The sequence below is a fragment of the Pelecanus crispus genome, chromosome 1 (genome assembly GCF_030463565.1).
Source record: "Pelecanus crispus isolate bPelCri1 chromosome 1, bPelCri1.pri, whole genome shotgun sequence".
NCBI lineage: Eukaryota > Metazoa > Chordata > Aves > Pelecaniformes > Pelecanidae > Pelecanus > Pelecanus crispus.
Window position 1 is genome coordinate 159513851 of NC_134643.1, and position 17765 is coordinate 159531615.

Here is a 17765-nt window from a genome sequence, read left to right on the forward strand (position 1 = left end):
TTGAACAGAATTTGTCCCATGTTGAACTAAAATAAGCTGGCTGTGCAGTAATAAAAAATTTGCCTCCTACACCCTTTCTTTCCTTTAGATGTTTTTCTTTACTCTTTTCTGAGCATCTCTTTGGCCAGTATTTGCTGTCTTTCAGGATCTGTGCTCTGTTTTCCTTTGCTCTTCTCTCTCCTTTTGTGGCTAACTATCTATCATCTTGCTTTCTTTAACTTTCTTGGCCTTTGTGCTCTGTCTGCCCTATTTACACTTCTGCTTGTCTCTGTCCTTTCACCTGCACTTGATTCTCTATTTCCACTTGTATGGCTCTCAGGTTTTGGCCCCATGATTTAATGAGAGAACATAGAATACTGGGTATTTCAAGTGTATTAGTAAAAACCTAGCTTCAGAACAAAAACTGTGAAACATCATGTCTGCTTCAGTTTTGCCAGTTTTGCTTCTTGATATGTCTTTCTGTTTCCAATTTGATCAGTTGCAATTGGAAGATGATCAGGGCGTGAATTTGGGACTTGAGAGCAGTTTAACACTTCGCCGTCTTCTAGTCTGGACATATGATCCTAAAATAAGGTTAAAGACCCTTGCAGCACTTGTTGATCATTGTCAAGGTCTGTTTAACATGAATGTAATATTTATGGGGTAGTTATGTAACTTTGGGTGGTTGTGCATGCCAAAGGTGGATATCAATAATATTACTGTTATGTTTTTTTAGAAAATTTTAAGTAGCTAATCCAGAGGATTCTTTTAGTTTAAGCAAAAAACCTGACCAATTGTAGTTCTGTTTTGATATACTTACACTTTCTCACTTTTTTTTAAAAACTAGAACATGCTTAAGAAATCCTTCAAATTTTAAGCACACACTTTTTGTGCTGTTTTCAATTATTAAATTTTAGTCATCTTTCAGAGAATGTTACACTGTGAAAAAACTCACTAATACACTGAAATGGTTGGCTTAGTCTCTTCATTATGTATGAGTATTATGCTATTCCTGTATATATGATGGCATGTAGGAGTCATTTGCAACTTGTCTGCAGATTCATGTGAAACAACGAAACTTTACAAATCTACAGATAGTGCGTGGCTGTGTTGGCAATCCACAAGAAAATGCTGAGGAGTGGTGTAAGACGGAGTTGACCAAAACTTTGGCCAGTAACACCCATAGGCTATGCTTCTCCCTAAGGGTACTTCAGCTTTGCTGTCTTTGAAAATAAGTGGAGATTGTGGCCCTTTGGAAAGAGCATTTTAACCAAAAAAGCTTACAACATCTGTTTTACCTTGATTATCGGAATTGGTAACAATTTTGAAAAAAAAAGTGGACTTTACTTTTAAGACATTCATGAAAATTTTGAATGCTACAGCCTGTGCTGCAAGGAACCGTTAAATTATGCAGCATAACAGCAAAACAAGTACTAGTTCTATTTTTGTAATTTTTTTTTGACAGCCTCTTACCTTTCAATTGCAAAAAGACAGGAGATACTACCTAAAGGAGCTATGGAGGAACTATTCTATAACCAAGAAGCAGGAAAGATGTGTTTGTGTGCATGTATGCACACAGAACATCTGAGAGAGAGTCAAGTACAGGAGAGAAGGAAAACATACTAAAGCTCCTTTAATGCTGTTCTCGTAGGGGTGGTGGTTAAGAAAAGAAGCCACAAGTCAACCTTTGTGCGTGATCTGATGCCTTGAAATTTGCATTCCTCCAAGCTACCATAAAGTAGACAGAATACAGTGTCAGATAACTGCTTAATGCTTCAGTGAGGTTAATGATTCATGCCTTAAGCCTAGGAATTCCCTGTCAACATTAAAAAAAAATGTACTTTTGCTACATTTTAGAATTGCTGTTCAGCAAGCTCTTGAGTGATATATGACTAGCTAATATCAGTGGCTGCTGAATTTAAGTGTGGTGTATATATTTTTCCTTCATACATTTCTGTTCCTTTCCCCTATGATCTTACAGGGAGGAAAGGTGGTGAACTAGCCTCAGCAGTTCATGCCTATACTAAAACAGGAGATCCCTACATGAGATCTCTGGTTCAGCACATTCTTGGCCTAGTATCCCATCCTGTACTGAATTTCCTTTATCGCTGGATTTATGATGGAGAGCTGGAGGATACATACCATGAGGTAATGTATGTGGTACAATAAATATTTTGTCTCTGTTCATTTGCTTTGTGGGAGTATAATCTGTGGGAAGCTTAGAGGGGAATTTGAAAAGTAGACTGTGATGGAAAAAAATATAAGTAATATATACAATAACAACATGAAATGTGACTGTCTTCATGGATTCAGTCAGTGTGATGTCTGGAGGTTGCAATGATGCAGTACATTATCTGCAATTAATCATATCCTGGGTCTGTTTAGTAGAGGCAGAATGGTGGACTAACAATAGATGCTTGCTTCTGAAGAGAGACAAAGTCATCTCTATCTTTTCTTGCTTAGTGTAGCAATAGTAATGTGAGCAGAGTTCTTTGTGACTGTTTAGAATGCAAGCCTTGTATTTGGAATAAAGGTCAGGATATTCTACTCTGACTACCTACGGTTACCCTCAGCTTCATAAATAACTTCGGTTTGTCAAACTGGGTAGAAGAGATTTATGGTTCCAGAGTTCCTCTAGAAATTCTATAGAGTTTTTGTTCCGACTTCTGTAACGGCAAGTTCTAGTAACAGTCCCTTTTCTTCTTAGAAATGTTTTCATGCCTTTTTAAGCTCTCCCAACTCTTTTTCCTGTCTCTAATCAGTACAGTCTTGTTAAAGTGACTACTTTTTTTTGTTTCAAGAAGCCAAAAAATCATTTTTAAAACTGAATTGAGCACTTCTGAGACACATCTGAGTAACTTTACTTGAGTGTGAAATATGCTGCCTGATTTCTGAAACTGTCCACCTGGGTCAAAATTAAAATGAGTACAGATCTCACCCACAGCTGATCTTTAAGGTCAGCATTAGGAGGCTTGTGTGAAATGTCTATGAATCTTTATGGCTAGAAATGTAAAATAGACTTTACCTTTTTTTCCAGCTACTCCTCAGACATGTGAGGTGGTGTCTTTTTTGGGTTTTATATCATTCATTAGCTTTCAACTCTTTGTTTAAAAATTTACATGTGCGCTGTAAGAGTGTTCTTAGTACTGAAAATCAGTGTTGGATGTGGTGTACTGAAAGCTACAATTTTCATACCATAGTCACAGTTTTTGAACAAAGACAATTGGCCATTCTTGGTGGAAATCGTATTTGGAGGCAGTGAAAAAAGTTCTTGTCCAAAAAATGGATCTCTTGTTTGACAGGATGAGGACAGAATCTATCCACAAGTCATTTTAACAAAACTAGTCACGTGGTTTTAGTTTCTTACAAATTAAAGTATTCTCCTGCGTGGAGTTGAGACATCTTAGCGTTTGATCACCAGTTCAATCGCAGTATTTCTTGGTTTTGTTTTTGGTTTTTTTATGCAATTCTGCCTCTGTTAAAGTAGGAGGAAATCCAAACAGGATTCAGTAAAAATACAACCAGTAAAATAAAAGCATATTTTATATATATATATTATATGCTGAACTTTGTCTCCTACCCTAACTGTATAATTACTGGCAAATGCAGTACGCTTCTGTGTTTCATAGTGGATGTTTTACAGATAGTATGCTTTGCTTTACCCTGAGGTGGTCAAGGTTTCATAATGTACAGAGGACATTAAATTATGTGAGCTGTTCTTTAACTTTTTTCTTCAGAGTTCATGTTGGTCAACATACAATTTCCATATTAATTGCCAGGACAACTCTGTATGTTAGCTATGAAAAAAAATTTTTTTTTTCTTTTTTAGTTAAAAGAACAACTCAGAATATTTTTAAAGTTTTCTGAATACAGAAGTGAAACACTAGGGGAGAGAGTTTACATTTATCTTTTGTTTTTAATATTTATTTCAATCTACAGTTTTTTGTAGCTTCAGATCCTACAGTGAAAACTGATCGGTTGTGGCATGACAAATACACCTTGAGGAAATCAATGATCCCTTCTTTTATTACAACGGAGCAATCAAAAAAGGTATGAATTCAAAATAATCTTCTGATGATTTGTTTGCCCTATGCTGCTGCTTAGATTTCCATTACGAAAATAGAGACCAAATTTAACAATAAATAATCATCTTAAGAATTTTAGAATTATTTGCAGAGGAAGACTGTAAGACTGTTTCTCCTTTCCATTCTCTAAATGGTAAACTTTGTTTAAGGAGATCTCAAGGGGAGAAAAAAAGTTTATGTTTAAAACCTTTTTGTGTTAGCATTGATGTTCTGGATTGCCGTACTTAGGACTGTGAAGCTAAGAGCACAGAAAGATGACAAAATACCCTGCTGTCCTGGTGGTTGTGGGTGGCTTTTTTGTTTGGTGGGTTTTCTTTCTTATATGCAACTCACAAAAAAAAAAAAAAAAAAAAAAAAATTTCCTTTTTTTTGTTCAGGTCCTCCTAATAGGAAAATCCATAAACTTCTTACATCAAGTTTGTCATGATCAAACTCCATCCACAAAGATGATTGCTGTGGCAAAATCTGCGGAGTCTTCAAAAGATGGTAGAGTATCAGTGTTAGCTTTTTCCCTTTGAACTGAGCTCTGTACAATGTGTGGTTTAGACTGTGAACTGACATTTTGGATAGTGGGGTGGAAAGGAGTACAGAAGTCCTGTCTACCCTAAAATACAGGTATTTCAATGGATACTTGCATTTTACAGAAGATGTATGAAGATGCATATGTGTAATTTTCTTTTCTTAATTTGATAGGTTTGCTGGATGGTTGTTAATGTACTGGATTTCTGAATGAAACCATTCAGAAAACAGTCTGCCTTCAGCTGACTTCTGTCGAGAGCGCTGGGGTGCGGGCAGGGCTATTCTTGAGTGCTGCAGTAAGAATTTAGTACCAGTGACTTCTCATCAAATATACTTCATCATATGATTCCACAGGAATACTGAATTAATTCTGTGATAACAAATAATAAATTATCCATTAGTTGTAAATAAGAGAATGAGAAGTGAAAACAGGCAGGACAGAAGCCTTTCCGTAAATGCACTCTTCCACGGTAATATGCCTGAAGAAAATAGAGTATGTGGAAGGTTAGTAAAATTCCTTTTGAAAATGACTTAAAACTGGGGTTGCCAGCTGTTGAATGTTAAACCAAAACTTAACTGTCAGAATTCCTTCAGGTTATTTCTTTCTCTTTAGAAGAGATTTAAGTTTTAATGAATGAGAACTTACATACTATTTGCAGTTGTTCTTTGGTGGCATATTCTTTGCAATGAAGTTAACATTGTTATGATGAAAGATAGCAAATGATAAACATCTAAAACAAGGAGACTTTATGTGTAAATACTAAGCAAAGAAGGTAATGCATAGGGTGCTATTACATCTGGGTGAAAGGACAACTTGTTTTCTTCTGGTGAAGGTGATATTTTACTACTGTAACTTCTTTTTATAACTCATTTAATATACCAAAGGGAGTCTAATTGTTAAGATACAGCTCACTGGAATAATTTCTCTGATGTTATTTTGTACGTAGTTTCTAGAAGTATAATGATATCCTACTAATATATCCAGCTTTTGCCAAGAGAAGAATTATCTAAACATTTGTTTTTCTGTCAAGTTCTTTACTTAGTTTTCTAAGAACATCCTTCTTGGCACTTTTCGACATCTTGTACAATAACAATAACATCTGTTATTTCTGTATTCAAATATGACATTATTATATATAACTTTGAAGCTTCATTTTGTGGGATTGTCTTTTTTTTTTTTTCCCTTCAGATTAACCTTGGATTAGTTTTGATATTAGCTCTTCACAGCATGGACTTTTAGCATGAGTACCTCCATGAAAGATGTTCTCATAACAAAATTGCATTCATGTCTGCAAGAATATTTCATCTAATAATGTGATTTTTGTACCATGTGCAGTGCTTGCCTAGTCAAAGATGCACTGAAAGTGCAGAGAGGGGTCAGGGTTAAGTGAATAAGGGCTGTAAATGCATTTGAACCATCATTTTGCCAGCTACTCCTGAAAAAGGCAAAAACAGTAGCTACAGTACTTTCACCACTTTACACAGCATTTATGGCCATGGTTTTCCAGTATTTCTTTTAATTTTCACTTGTTTCTCTCCCCTTGATTGAATGGGAGATCTGCACAAATATAGGTTCCCTATTATGTATGGTACGAGAGCTTCAAAGCAAGAACATTATCTTTAGTGCTGAATACACCTGTTTCAGACAGAAATGTAGTTTTAGAAATGGATGTTATCCACTGTATCTGCAGTGTGCTGAAGGCATGCTGAGTTTATGGTCTGTAGCCTAAATACCTCACAGTATTGCACTGCCTTAATTCTGCATGAAACTGTGTTTGTATTTAGGGCATTTTACCCATTCATTCCAGAAAGATTGAATCATCACTGTGTCAGTGATGTTGGAAATGCATTCTGTCCTCCTTGCTTGTGCCATCTGACAATATCCTGAGAGTCCCTTCAGATCATTGCTTATAATAAGACGATGGAAAGCTAGGATGCTGGCCTGAATTCTGGATGCTTTTTCTCATTTTAAATCTGAATGTTTCATGTGTTTGGCTGTATTTTTTATTTCTTTAATTTGCTTTGGAACCTTAGCTCTCGTGTTTACCCAGTTTCCTTTTGATGCTGAAGTAATCATGATGTAAAAATCCCTGCCTGAACGTGCATTGAAACAGGAAGTCAGAGATGAAGAACAGTGTAGAAGTTGGTCATCTTGCCTGACAGGGGATTGTAGCAGGCACTTGGGGAAGAAGGACAGTAAAAAAAGGCAGACAAAGTGATCCCAGCTCCAACCTCTAGCTGTCCACAGTTTGGGAACTTCTGAACCAGGAATGACATGAGACCACTACATTCAGTAGCAACTTATGGACCTGTCTGTCAGTGCTTTTTGCCTGATCGTTTCTTGACCCATTTCTGGCTTTTCACAGTGTCCTGTGATAATTTTGCACAGCTTTAAAAACTTGTGCCTATGCCTCTTGTTTGTTGAAGTCAGCAACCTTTTTAGTAGTTTTGCACGTCAAACAGGGATGGTGCATTGCCTATGCTGGTGTACATGTATGCAGAGATGGTGTGTTACAGCTACACATGTAAACTTGAATTTTCCAGTCTCGGAGGTGAAGGGCTGTGGCCAGGTCACTTCCCTCAAGGCAAGGGGCAGTACTAAGGAGAGGGGAAAGGCTTTTTTTCTGCTTGGGATAACAACAAGTTGAGACTGGTCCATGTGTACTCAGCCATAGGTACTGCCTTACACATGCTCACCCCTACTTGACTGGAGGCAGGACCAGCATGTGCGACTTGGTAGGCTTGCCCTAGGCAAACTAGGCAATTGCCTGCTGCCTGTTGGCCTTGCCTGTGCCTTGAGCCAGTCCTAGGTCCGACCTCTGTGTCCAGTCGCTTGAAGGTATTAGCTCGTAACTCTTTTTGGGTTGGCTTATGCCCTCTTTTGCTTTGCCCATTAGGCTCACAGCATCTTGTGAAAAGGCAGTTGCAGGAACAGATCATTGGGGTGTTGTAACTTACTGTGTTCTGTCTGTGAAACTCCTCTTTTAGCTTTTTTCCCCTTCTGGGAGTTCTTCCTTCTTCCTCTAAAGCCAGCAGTGAAGCCATGTGGCAGATCAGATGGCTGGTACCACTGTGCATGCAAGCAGCCATGCTTGAACCCATCTTTTGAAGATAGCAGTTAAGAGGACAGGATCTGCTGACGGGGAAGGACTAGAAGAAACTCAGAATTGATTGGGTGTTCTCACTGCCCTGTTGCCCTGTACCAGTGAGACAAATGCATTTGCACGAACTGGTGTTTTTCCCTTTTCTCTAGCAATGGGAACACTGCTGCATGCTTCCTTACCTGAGCAATGCAAGAATCGCTTTGTCAGATCACACCAGATCTCTGCCTTGACACTAATTTGGTACCTGGATCTTAATTTTGCACTTGTAGAGCAATAGTTGTGTGATGAAAAATTGTTGGAAGTGGGAGTATATCCTTTAATGCTGAGGAAAGTCTGAATCTTACGATAGTTGGCAGTCCAGTATTTGGAGTTTTGCTCCATGTTGCCTGAAGAGGCCACACGTCTTGCTATCTCGTAACAGCCTTATTGCAGTCCCTTTCTTAATAAGCTTGTAGTTGTAGAAAAGAGTGAAATATGCTTCCTACTAAAGGGCAGCGTCCTACTTCTTTCCTCCAAATTGCCATGCATTAATGGTGGAGAAGAAAACATCAGGTTGCTGGCTGTCCTCCAGATAATGCAAGCATATTCCCTCCTCTCTCATTCTGACTTACATGTGAGAACTCTTTTCTGTTGAATGTTCTGACTGATTCTTTGATTTCTTTTTTTTTTTTTTACCCCCCCCTTAGAAGTGACTTCTGATTTAGATCCTCCCAACAAAGCTTTTCCCTAACTCTGAGCTTTTAGATCTCCTTCAAGTTATTTGAGTCTGTAAATTGCAGTATTTCAGCAGGCTAAAAAAAAAAAAAATCACTTTCTGTGTAAAAGTGATGAAATAATATGAGCTCTTATTGGAAAGTACAAGCTGGGCACAGATTAAAAGTAATAGTGTGGGCTGCTTTAGACTTGCTTTCACTTTGGCTATGCCAAATGTATAATATAGTAGATCAGAATTAACAACAATTTCTCTGCTTGTATGTTTCAATTCCAAAGCTTGTTTGCCTCAGTTTTGCAAAAATACTAATTTAATTGTAACTTTTTTTCTGTTTTTTTTTTTTCTTTCTTTTTTTTCTTAGCTGCTGATTTGTTCACAGATTTGGAAAATGCATTTCAAGAGAAAATTGATGCAGCGTATTTTGAGACCAGCAAATACCTGCTGGATGTTCTCAATAAGAAGTACAATTTACTGGAACACATGCAGGCCATGAGGCGCTACTTACTACTTGGTCAAGGAGACTTTATCAGGCATTTAATGGACTTGCTCAAGTAAGAGAGTAGGAAGGGTAATTATGTTGAATTTCTGATGCTTGCAAATGTGCATGATCAGCACAGAAACTGTTTCACTTTTAGAAGAGGACCATTTAAGTATCTTATTACTCAAAGGTTTAATTGAACAACTCTTAAATTGTATTTTGGGTTTAATTTCTTTGACCCTGAGGCTTAAACTTTGTTCTTCCTTTTTGGTAGGAAGTATATATAGTACCATTTCACAATGTCTTGAAAAGTTGCACTTGACCCTGTGACAGCCTCAAGGACGTTAGTGCTTCTCTTGCTCCTGCCAGCAAGTTTAAGCAGAAAAGTTCTGTTGCTCTTGATGCCGCTAGTTAGCATTGCTGTGAATGTTAGGCCTCTATATTTTGGAAGTGTTTGGTCCGAAACATTGTGTCAAAACCCCTCAATGCATTTTTAAAAATTTAATCGATGCCTCACCAGCCTCTGTTTTAAGCACTCACGTGCACCCACAAGTATCAGTTTCAGTTCTTAAAGTGTATTTGCAAGTTCACTGCTTTTACATGCTGGTGCTACTGATGAAACTTAGTCTACCAAAAATGTCCTTTACACAGCTTTCCTTTGGTCTAGAAGGCAGGCTTTGTAATAGAGCTTCTATTAACTTGTTGTAATCAAAAATCAACATTGTCTGGTGATGATTTGTACATGACCATGCTTTTTTAAGTGAAAAGTAGTATGAAGCAGAATAAGGTTGGTTTGTGGAGTCAGTATAACATTTGAGGCAGAAGTAGTGAGGGGCTTTCCTGTACTGACTGTGAGGGAGAGGCGTAGTGCAAGGTGCTTGTTACTTGCATGTTGCAACTCTTTCCAAAGTTTAAGTTACATAGAGGGGGTTTGTGTGCTTTGGCCAGTACTTCTAAGCCCATGAGATGGCTATCAGTAAGTTTCTCAAAACTGAAATGAAGTTATTGGTTTGATTTGTTAATGATGTAATCTGCCTCATTTTAGATATGAATGCAACTCAGATTGCAGAATAGTTATGCTAGCAATCCTGGTAATTTCAAATTACTGCCATTAAATGAGGATAAAGTTACTCCTCATGCTGATGTTCAGGTGTATAACTGCATATGAATAGACATATTCTGCTCATATTCTGCTCAAATATTTTGCTCATTGATTTCCTTCGTGATTAAGGCTGAAAGAATAATACAAGAGGTTTTGAAAGTCTGTCAGAAAAGTGTTTCATTGTGTGCTGCAGTTACTATCAAATTGCTGCTGCAGAATATCTCAGTAATATGCCATGACTGTTTGTTTCATAACTACCAGGCCAGAGCTTGCACGACCAGCTACAACCTTGTATCAGCATAACCTAACTGGAATCCTTGAAACAGCGGTGAGGGCAACTAATGCCCAGTTTGATAATCCTGAGATTCTCAAACGATTGGATGTTCGACTTCTGGAGGTCTGTTGCATCATGGTGACTCTGACCTGAAACATACTTTTTTTGTGTGTGTGTATACGTGCAGACACCTATATGAAACAAAATTTTCATATGCGTATATAGTAAATACATCTCCCCCCCTTTCCATTGAAGTCTACTTTGAATTATGTAAACCTCATTTAATAAGTCTTCCTTTCCCATTTCCTGCCTATTGCCTATTTGTATTTCAAGCTGTGGGTTTGCAGCCGTTTCATTGACAAGATGAAGTTAAGTATTTGGGGTCCAACAGTAATTGATGCTGGTGGCTCTGATTTGAGGTTCTGCAAACAGCTCTTACAAGAATCTGGGGGGTGGTCTCTTTGTTGCCACTAGTTACAAAGAGTGAAGCAATGAAAGTGCATTTCATGAAGGATGCCTCTGGTAAGAAACTTGAGTTAATGAGAAAGCTCCAGTCCCAGAGGTGGGAGTTAACTGATGTACTGTAGCATCTGAAATAAGTCTATACCTTAGGCTGAGTCCTGCCTAAGAAGTTTTTCCTTTCAAGAAGGAACTCCTGTATCCCACATAGATGTGGATGCTCTTTTTGAAAGGGTAAGCAAGAGTTGCTCTTCAGCACTAGTATGCTCTGGTTATACACTGAAAGTAGCATATCTTTTTAATACAGGTATCTCCTGGGGACACTGGATGGGATGTCTTCAGCTTGGACTATCATGTTGATGGGCCAATAGCAACGGTAATGTCCTATACTGCTGGCTGTGAACGGGTCTCAGATACTGAATTGAATTGCTAAATTTTTTTTATTGTAATAACCTTTTTTTTATTCTGGAGTGTAAGATCAGAGAGACTTATTTTTTTTTGTTATCTAGGAAGCACCCACTATATAAACAGTTGAGCCAAAATCTCAATTCTTATGAATTAACCGTGAGTGCTAAAAAGCTACATTTAAAACAATCATTACTGAAAATCAGTAATTCATTTGTTCCAGCAGAGATTTTAGCAAGTACTTAATAAATGGAGTGCTCCTCTTCTTCCATTATTACTAGGCTGTAGCTGCTAATTTGGGATAATTTGCAAGGAACTGAAGAATGTATTTGACGAGAACCTATTTGTACTATCTAAATTAAATTTGTAGTAGCTAAATGAAATTTGATAGGTAGTGTTCATTAGAACTACTGAGAAAATAACTGCACTATTACAGACTATACAGATTATACAGACTGCATTTAGCCTCTGTAAAGAACTTATAAAGAAGTTTTTTTTTTTTTTTAAACAGGGCATCGAAATGTGAGTCTGACCAGCAGAAAGAATTTTCAAGTAGTTTGAAAAGAGCAAAATGTTTAGGCTTTGCCTTGTTCACCCCTTCTTACACTTCCTCCCATAGGGGATTGGAAGTGCTCAAAACCTTCCAAGAAATTATTGCCTCCTAGCATGTGGGTCCAAGCTTTTTTAATTGGCATATTGGTAGGACAACAAATACAGTTGTACTTTCTCAGCCTACAATGAATTGGAACTGGCAAAAGCATCAGAGCAGCACTTAAGATGTAAAAAAAAAAAAAAAAAAACAACCAAAAAAACCCAAACCAACATTTTTATTTAACTTTTTTTAAAATATGGAAAAGATGCCTATGTGGAGGACTCATGTAGAGAAGCATATAAGCCGTGATGCATTTCTACTCATAGAGTGTCTTCAGTCTTCTCAAGGATATGATGTGGAAAAATTGAGAATGTGGGAATCCTTTTAGTGTCAAAAAGCAAAAAATAAAATGACAGAGCTGTTGAAGTGCACTCTGGACCAGAGCAGGTGCTATATAGCTCTGCCCTCAGCAGTGCCCTGTGCCTACTTGAATGTTCAGCCCTTGAGGGGAGGATCTTCCCAAAAGCTCTGGAGTTTCCAGGGATTTTGTTTAGACAATGTTTACCAATAAGCTGCCTTGACGGAATAGATGGACTATGAAGAGGTTCTTGGTCCTTCAGAACACATGGTATGTCTATTAAATTTGTACTGATATTTTGTTTGTTTTGTAGGTATTTACACGTGAGTGCATGAGCCACTATCTAAGAGTATTTAATTTCCTTTGGAGAGCAAAGCGAATGGAGTATATTCTTACTGATATATGGAAAGGGCACATGTGCAATGCAAAGCTTCTGAAAAGTATACCAGGTGAGAGAGGCCCAAGTGGATTACATACTTGTAAACTGGATTTAGATGACTGCATCTTCTTTTAAACTGGATGTTAAGAAGGTGGGGAAAAAAGTCTGTTGGGACAGATGAGTGTTATATTTTGTTGTTCCTCTTGACTGAGTGTTTAATGGTAGATGATGATGCAGATAAAATAACATTGTTGTACATGGAAGTTTCCTGTTTGTTGTTTTACTTAACCCTTGGTTGTGAGTTTTTGTAGCAGTGAGCAGATGAAACATCCCATGTCTCTGGAAAGAGACCGTTACTCTTCCATCCCCTTTTACTCATCTTGGTTGATGCCTTCCTATCCGTACCCTGTGTCTCCCTTTCATGTGCTGGAAGTAGTAAGTCTCACACATGCACGCTTCTGAATTTACTAGTTCTACCTTCACTCATTCCCTGTGCTTTTGTTCAGCTAAGAACAGAAGAGGCAAAGATAAGAGGAACAGATGTTTGAGAAGAAATAGGAAAGCTTTTAAGTGTTGTGGCTCTGGTGTGTGTTTAATGGACTGGGATTTTTTGATTTTACTTCTCAGCTGAGAATATAGTCATATTTGTGAGCATCTGTACTGGCTTAATCTTGACTTTGTTTACCTAGCTACATTTCTCTCAGTAAAACATAGCTATTGAGGGTTATGCTTTTTTGTGGCATAGTAATATTTACAAAGATATGTTTTTATAATTAGGAACTGTTTGCTGGGTGGGAGTGGACATCTTGGCCTCAGAAGGTCACCGGGAAACAAGGTCTTGTAAAGTCTGCTCCAGTGCACAAGGCTGATATCTGGAACTGTACAGGATGACTAGGTTTCCTTTCTGTTTCTGTGAGATAGGATTTAGTTTACTGTCATTTCCGTGTTCCAAATAAGTGCTTGTTTGACTCAAAACCAGTGGTCTGTTGCGTTCTGGATTTCTGTTCGCTTTGAGACTAAGGTGCAGTTAACAGATTTTATTCTCATTACCTGAGGGTCTTCAGGCTGGAGCTGTCTCCCATTGCTAGGGTTTTGTTTATTCTTTTGTTCTCAGAAGGAAGTTTGGGGTTTTTTCTCCCCCTGCCTCCTCCCTGGGAGGCTTTTCTCATGCTTTGCCATGGAGCAATCTTCTGTAAAGTAAAAGCTCAGTTGCTTGTCGCCTTTAGGTTTGGCTGTGTTTTAAGTAATGCAGACATTTAAAATGCTGGCCAAGCTCTTTTAGCTAGTGTTGTCAGAAGGAGTGTTGTATTTCTCAGTTTGTGCCTCTGACAAAGGAGAGTATGTTTACAAAGATCTGTACTGCCTTCTGCCTGGAGGGACAGGAGTCTTTCTTGCTCGCTGGCATGCTTAAGTTGGAAGCTGCGGGTAGAATTTTTTCTGAAATACATGGAGTATACCCCAGCACTGATTTATGAAGAAGTAGTAGAACGTGCTTTTATTTTCTCTCTCTCCCTCCAAAACAGTACCTTGCCCATCCAGTCACAGAGCACCAAATGGAAGACAGTGACTGATAGGAGGAAGCAGCTGCGGGGTCTTTTGTTTTTCAACCATAAAGAAGAGGTAGCATTGACTTTCAAGGATAGCTTTATTCACAATTCCCAAAAAATCTTAACAGCCAGGGATTTTAGTGCTCTAAAGGAGTACTTCTAGTTGGTAGTGTCAGGCTAGCTCTTTTCCTGTCAGTAATTTGACAAAGAAACACAGATTTATCCTACTCACCAATGTTGAGGAATTTCTGTTGTTTAGCCAACTGTGGAGGTTTTTTTCATTGATCCTATTTAAAGTAAATGGAACATAATGTGTTAGGGATAGTCTTCCTGCAAAGACATAAGAAATGAAGAACAGAGTAGCTTGTAATATCTTTCAAATCATTGGAAGGTTCTGTAGCATCCCAAGGTACAAAAATGTAGAATTCCTTTTGTAGTAGTTTCATAGCTTGTCTGCAGTGGCAAATTGGCAGCTTTTTAGAAATTACTTCCTCTGTCTGGGTATCTGCCTGAATCCACAAGGCTGAGTATCTTCATTCCAGAGAATTTTTGCAGTTGATGGTAATATTGATAATACCCTTGCACAACAGAGATAAATTCTCTTACAGGCGAGCGGCTGAGGCCATTAGTGACTTGCCTGTGGGTCTCTGTAGTGGATCAGGGAATTGAGCCTGGACCACATGAGCCACACATTCCCTACCCCTGTCACAACCACCCTCTCTTTTGGTCTCAGTGTAACTAAGTAATGCAAAGTATGCTGTCTGTGGTTTGAAGGCTAATGGTAAGAGATGAGAGGCCCCAGAAGCAACTGTAAATCTGTGGCCTCAGGTTTTCAAACAAAGAACGCATGGGATGTTTACTGTATTTTGGTCTTGGGACTGAGAGGGTCTTTTTCACTTGGGACGCTCAGCAAGTTTCCAGCACTGTCTGAGCACATAGTTGGTGTCATCTTTGGCTCACTTCTTCTAGGAGTTAATTGTGCAATGTTCTTTGCTCATCTGTTGCCAGCCAGTATTGCTGCTACCATCCAAGACTAGTGGCTGGTTTATGAAGTGTTCAGTTTGGTAGAAAAAGTTTACCAAGCTGGTTTGATGGCTGTGCCTGTCCTTGCAGTCTTTAACATGCCATCTCTTTGGATTTTTTACAGAGCTTTCTGGGGTGCTGCATCAGTGTCACGTTCTGGCATCAGAAATGGTCCATTTCATTCATCAAATGCAGTATTACATTACATTTGAGGTATACTCTATCCACACAATTAGTTGCTTAAAAATGAAGTACTTTTAATATTTTGTGTGTGTTGTGTGTCTTAAATTTCAAAGAGCTTGTCATCTAGCAAATCAAAACAGCCCAATCCTGAATCATTGCTCCAGGTGCTTGAATGTTCGTGGGATGAACTCTGGAACAAGGTCCAACAAGCACAGGACTTGGATCACATCATCGCAGCTCATGAGGTTTTTCTAGACACAATCATAGCTCGGTGCTTGCTGGATAGCGATTCCAGGGTAAGTCTTCTCTTTTTGCATTAAATTGTAGCTTTGTCATCTTGGCTTATGTGTTAGGAACCATCTGCTCTTATATTGTAGGAGCAAGGGGAAAAGTCATTTTTCTTCCTCTGATATAAGACCTTATTATGGTAGGTTCTGTTCATACTCCCCACACACAGTGACAGATGCTGATTGTAAAACTTGTTACAGTGTGGGCCAGTTGCTTTTGGTCCTAAGAAGCTGTGTGATCATGCAACAACTGACTTAGGGCTTTGCAAAACAGTCTCTCCAGCCGTGTGTAAAAAGATTTAATTTACTCACGTTCTGAAGAGTGGTAGTAACTTTAAAATTCTTTTGCTGTACAATTCTCCAATTGTTTTGTTGCTTAACTGTCTCACAGGTACTTCTCAACCAGCTTCGAGCTGTTTTTGATCAGATCATTGAGCTCCAGAATGCCCAAGATGCAATGTACAGAGCTGCTTTGGAGGAGCTGCAGCTGAGACTGCAATTTGAAGAGAGGAAAAAACAGCGTGAGCTTGAGGTACAGTAAGGATATTGCTAGAACATGAAAATTAATTCAGGCAGTCTTTTGATATACAGAGGATTTTAGATGTCATGTAGAGGTACAGTAAAAATGAAAAGTGTAGTTGGGACAAATGTAAAGGTCATCAGCAGTAGCTAGTGAATTCAAACAAAACTGCGGAACAGTGTTTTTCATTTCTGTCTTGCCCAAAACCTCTAGGTGAATAGATTCTGCAGTGGGCTTTGGAGGATGAGAAATTCAGGTCTGCTTTACGTGAAGGAAATGGAAGAGGCTTTAATATTTTGAACCCTTTTGCAAAAAATGCCATAGCTCCATGCCTGCCTCCCTACTGTTAGTCTCTAGGACATGCAGTGCTGGTGTGAGACTAGCCTGCTTTGCTAAACTCAGATTTCTTTCATGTGCTGTACAACCACCAAGGGACTAATAGGTTCAATATTCCATGTTTCGCTTTCTATGGCAGTGGTTGGTGTGTATAAACATGGTGGTTTAACTGGGCAGAATGTGGCCCAGTTAGCCACTTTCATCATGTGACGCTTGACCTCTTAACTCATTTGGTCTCTGTGTAGGGCAAGTGGGGTGTAACTGCATCAGAAGATGAAGAAGAGAACAAGAGGATGAAAGAATTTCAAGACTCAATACCCAAAATGTGCTCGCAGCTGCGAATACTCACTCACTTTTACCAGGTGCGCCATAGATTATTTTTTTTTCAATATGGTTGCTGAGCTTTGATGTGTAGAAATCAATTTCGTATATGGAGTAGGTGTACATTATGTATTTGTGCGTGCAGTTTGTGGATCTAGGTCTTCATTTTTTGCCTCTCTACTTAGAAGCCTGTATTCACTGTTCCTCAGTAGACAGCAGGTTTTGTGATTGTATATGTTCCCCTGGCAAAGAGGAATAGTCTCTTCATGTAAGTCTCCTCCTTCCTCCAGTAGTGGAAGTATTACCTATCTTGTGGTGTAATCTGAAAAGAAAGAAAAATAGAATTTCTTCTGCATTCCATTTCTTCTCACCATCTTTGCAAGCCGTTGCTATTAAAGACTGCAGAAAGGGTCCTTATTAAGGGCCTAACACTTGATTTTAAGTGCAGTGGGCAAGCTGTTTGGGGGAACACGCACAGGCTGTCGTCTTTGATGGGAATTATTCTGTCTTTGTCTTAATTTGTTAGATCTGATTCTAAAGCTTCCATGCCCCAGGAAAATCAGCTGTTAGATTTCAGGGAAAGCATTCCAGAAAGCGATGAAAAGGAGGGACACAGTGCTATGTACCACAGCAGCCTTTCAGGATTAGACCCCAAGTCAACTGAAAACCAAAACCCTACCTTAGTTCATCTCTTGACTTTGACATGTGAGATACTCTTGATGTCGTGTAGTGTACCTTTTAACTTCTCTTATTTATCACCTTTGGCATGCTTCAAGTTAGGATTTTTTAATGATGTTGATACTGAGTTTGACTTAAAGCTGTAGGGCCTGCTTTCTTCTATCTTGCTGTTGATATTTCTTGTATCTTTCTTTCCTATTTTAATATCCACAAACACGCATTTGGACAAATATTAGACATGTAAGCATGCATTGTTTTCCTAGGTAAATGAACAAGGTTGAAATGGTTTTGCTGGGTTGTTACCCCTACATTCATTTTACCTTGTAAGAGTACAATTGGTTCTTTATAGCAGTTATAGTTGTGACCTAGCACCTGTACAGCATGTGCAGAGCACTTCCCAGTCCTTCTCTCTGGTGGTTTGCAC

General features: G+C 38.6%; 1 protein-coding gene across 3 annotated transcripts in view; it reads left to right on the forward strand.

Annotated features, from left to right (window-relative positions):
• Positions 1–17765, forward strand: part of TUBGCP3 (tubulin gamma complex component 3) — a 56009-nt gene that overhangs the window by 36810 nt on the left and 1434 nt on the right. For 2 of the 3 annotated variants that reach the window (XM_075708262.1, XM_075708273.1), the window contains 12 exons: positions 479–611; positions 1961–2127; positions 3919–4029; positions 4442–4550; positions 8761–8950; positions 10241–10376; positions 11020–11088; positions 12381–12516; positions 15141–15229; positions 15364–15495; positions 15878–16018; positions 16588–16704. In XM_075708262.1, the coding sequence (XP_075564377.1) occupies positions 479–611; positions 1961–2127; positions 3919–4029; positions 4442–4550; positions 8761–8950; positions 10241–10376; positions 11020–11088; positions 12381–12516; positions 15141–15229; positions 15364–15495; positions 15878–16018; positions 16588–16704 (1530 nt within the window). Of the gene's footprint in view, positions 1–478; positions 612–1960; positions 2128–3918; positions 4030–4441; positions 4551–8760; positions 8951–10240; positions 10377–11019; positions 11089–12380; positions 12532–13223; positions 13229–15140; positions 15230–15363; positions 15496–15877; positions 16019–16587; positions 16705–17765 lie in introns of all 3 variants that reach the window. The other variant, XM_075708284.1, reaches the window with a different exon arrangement.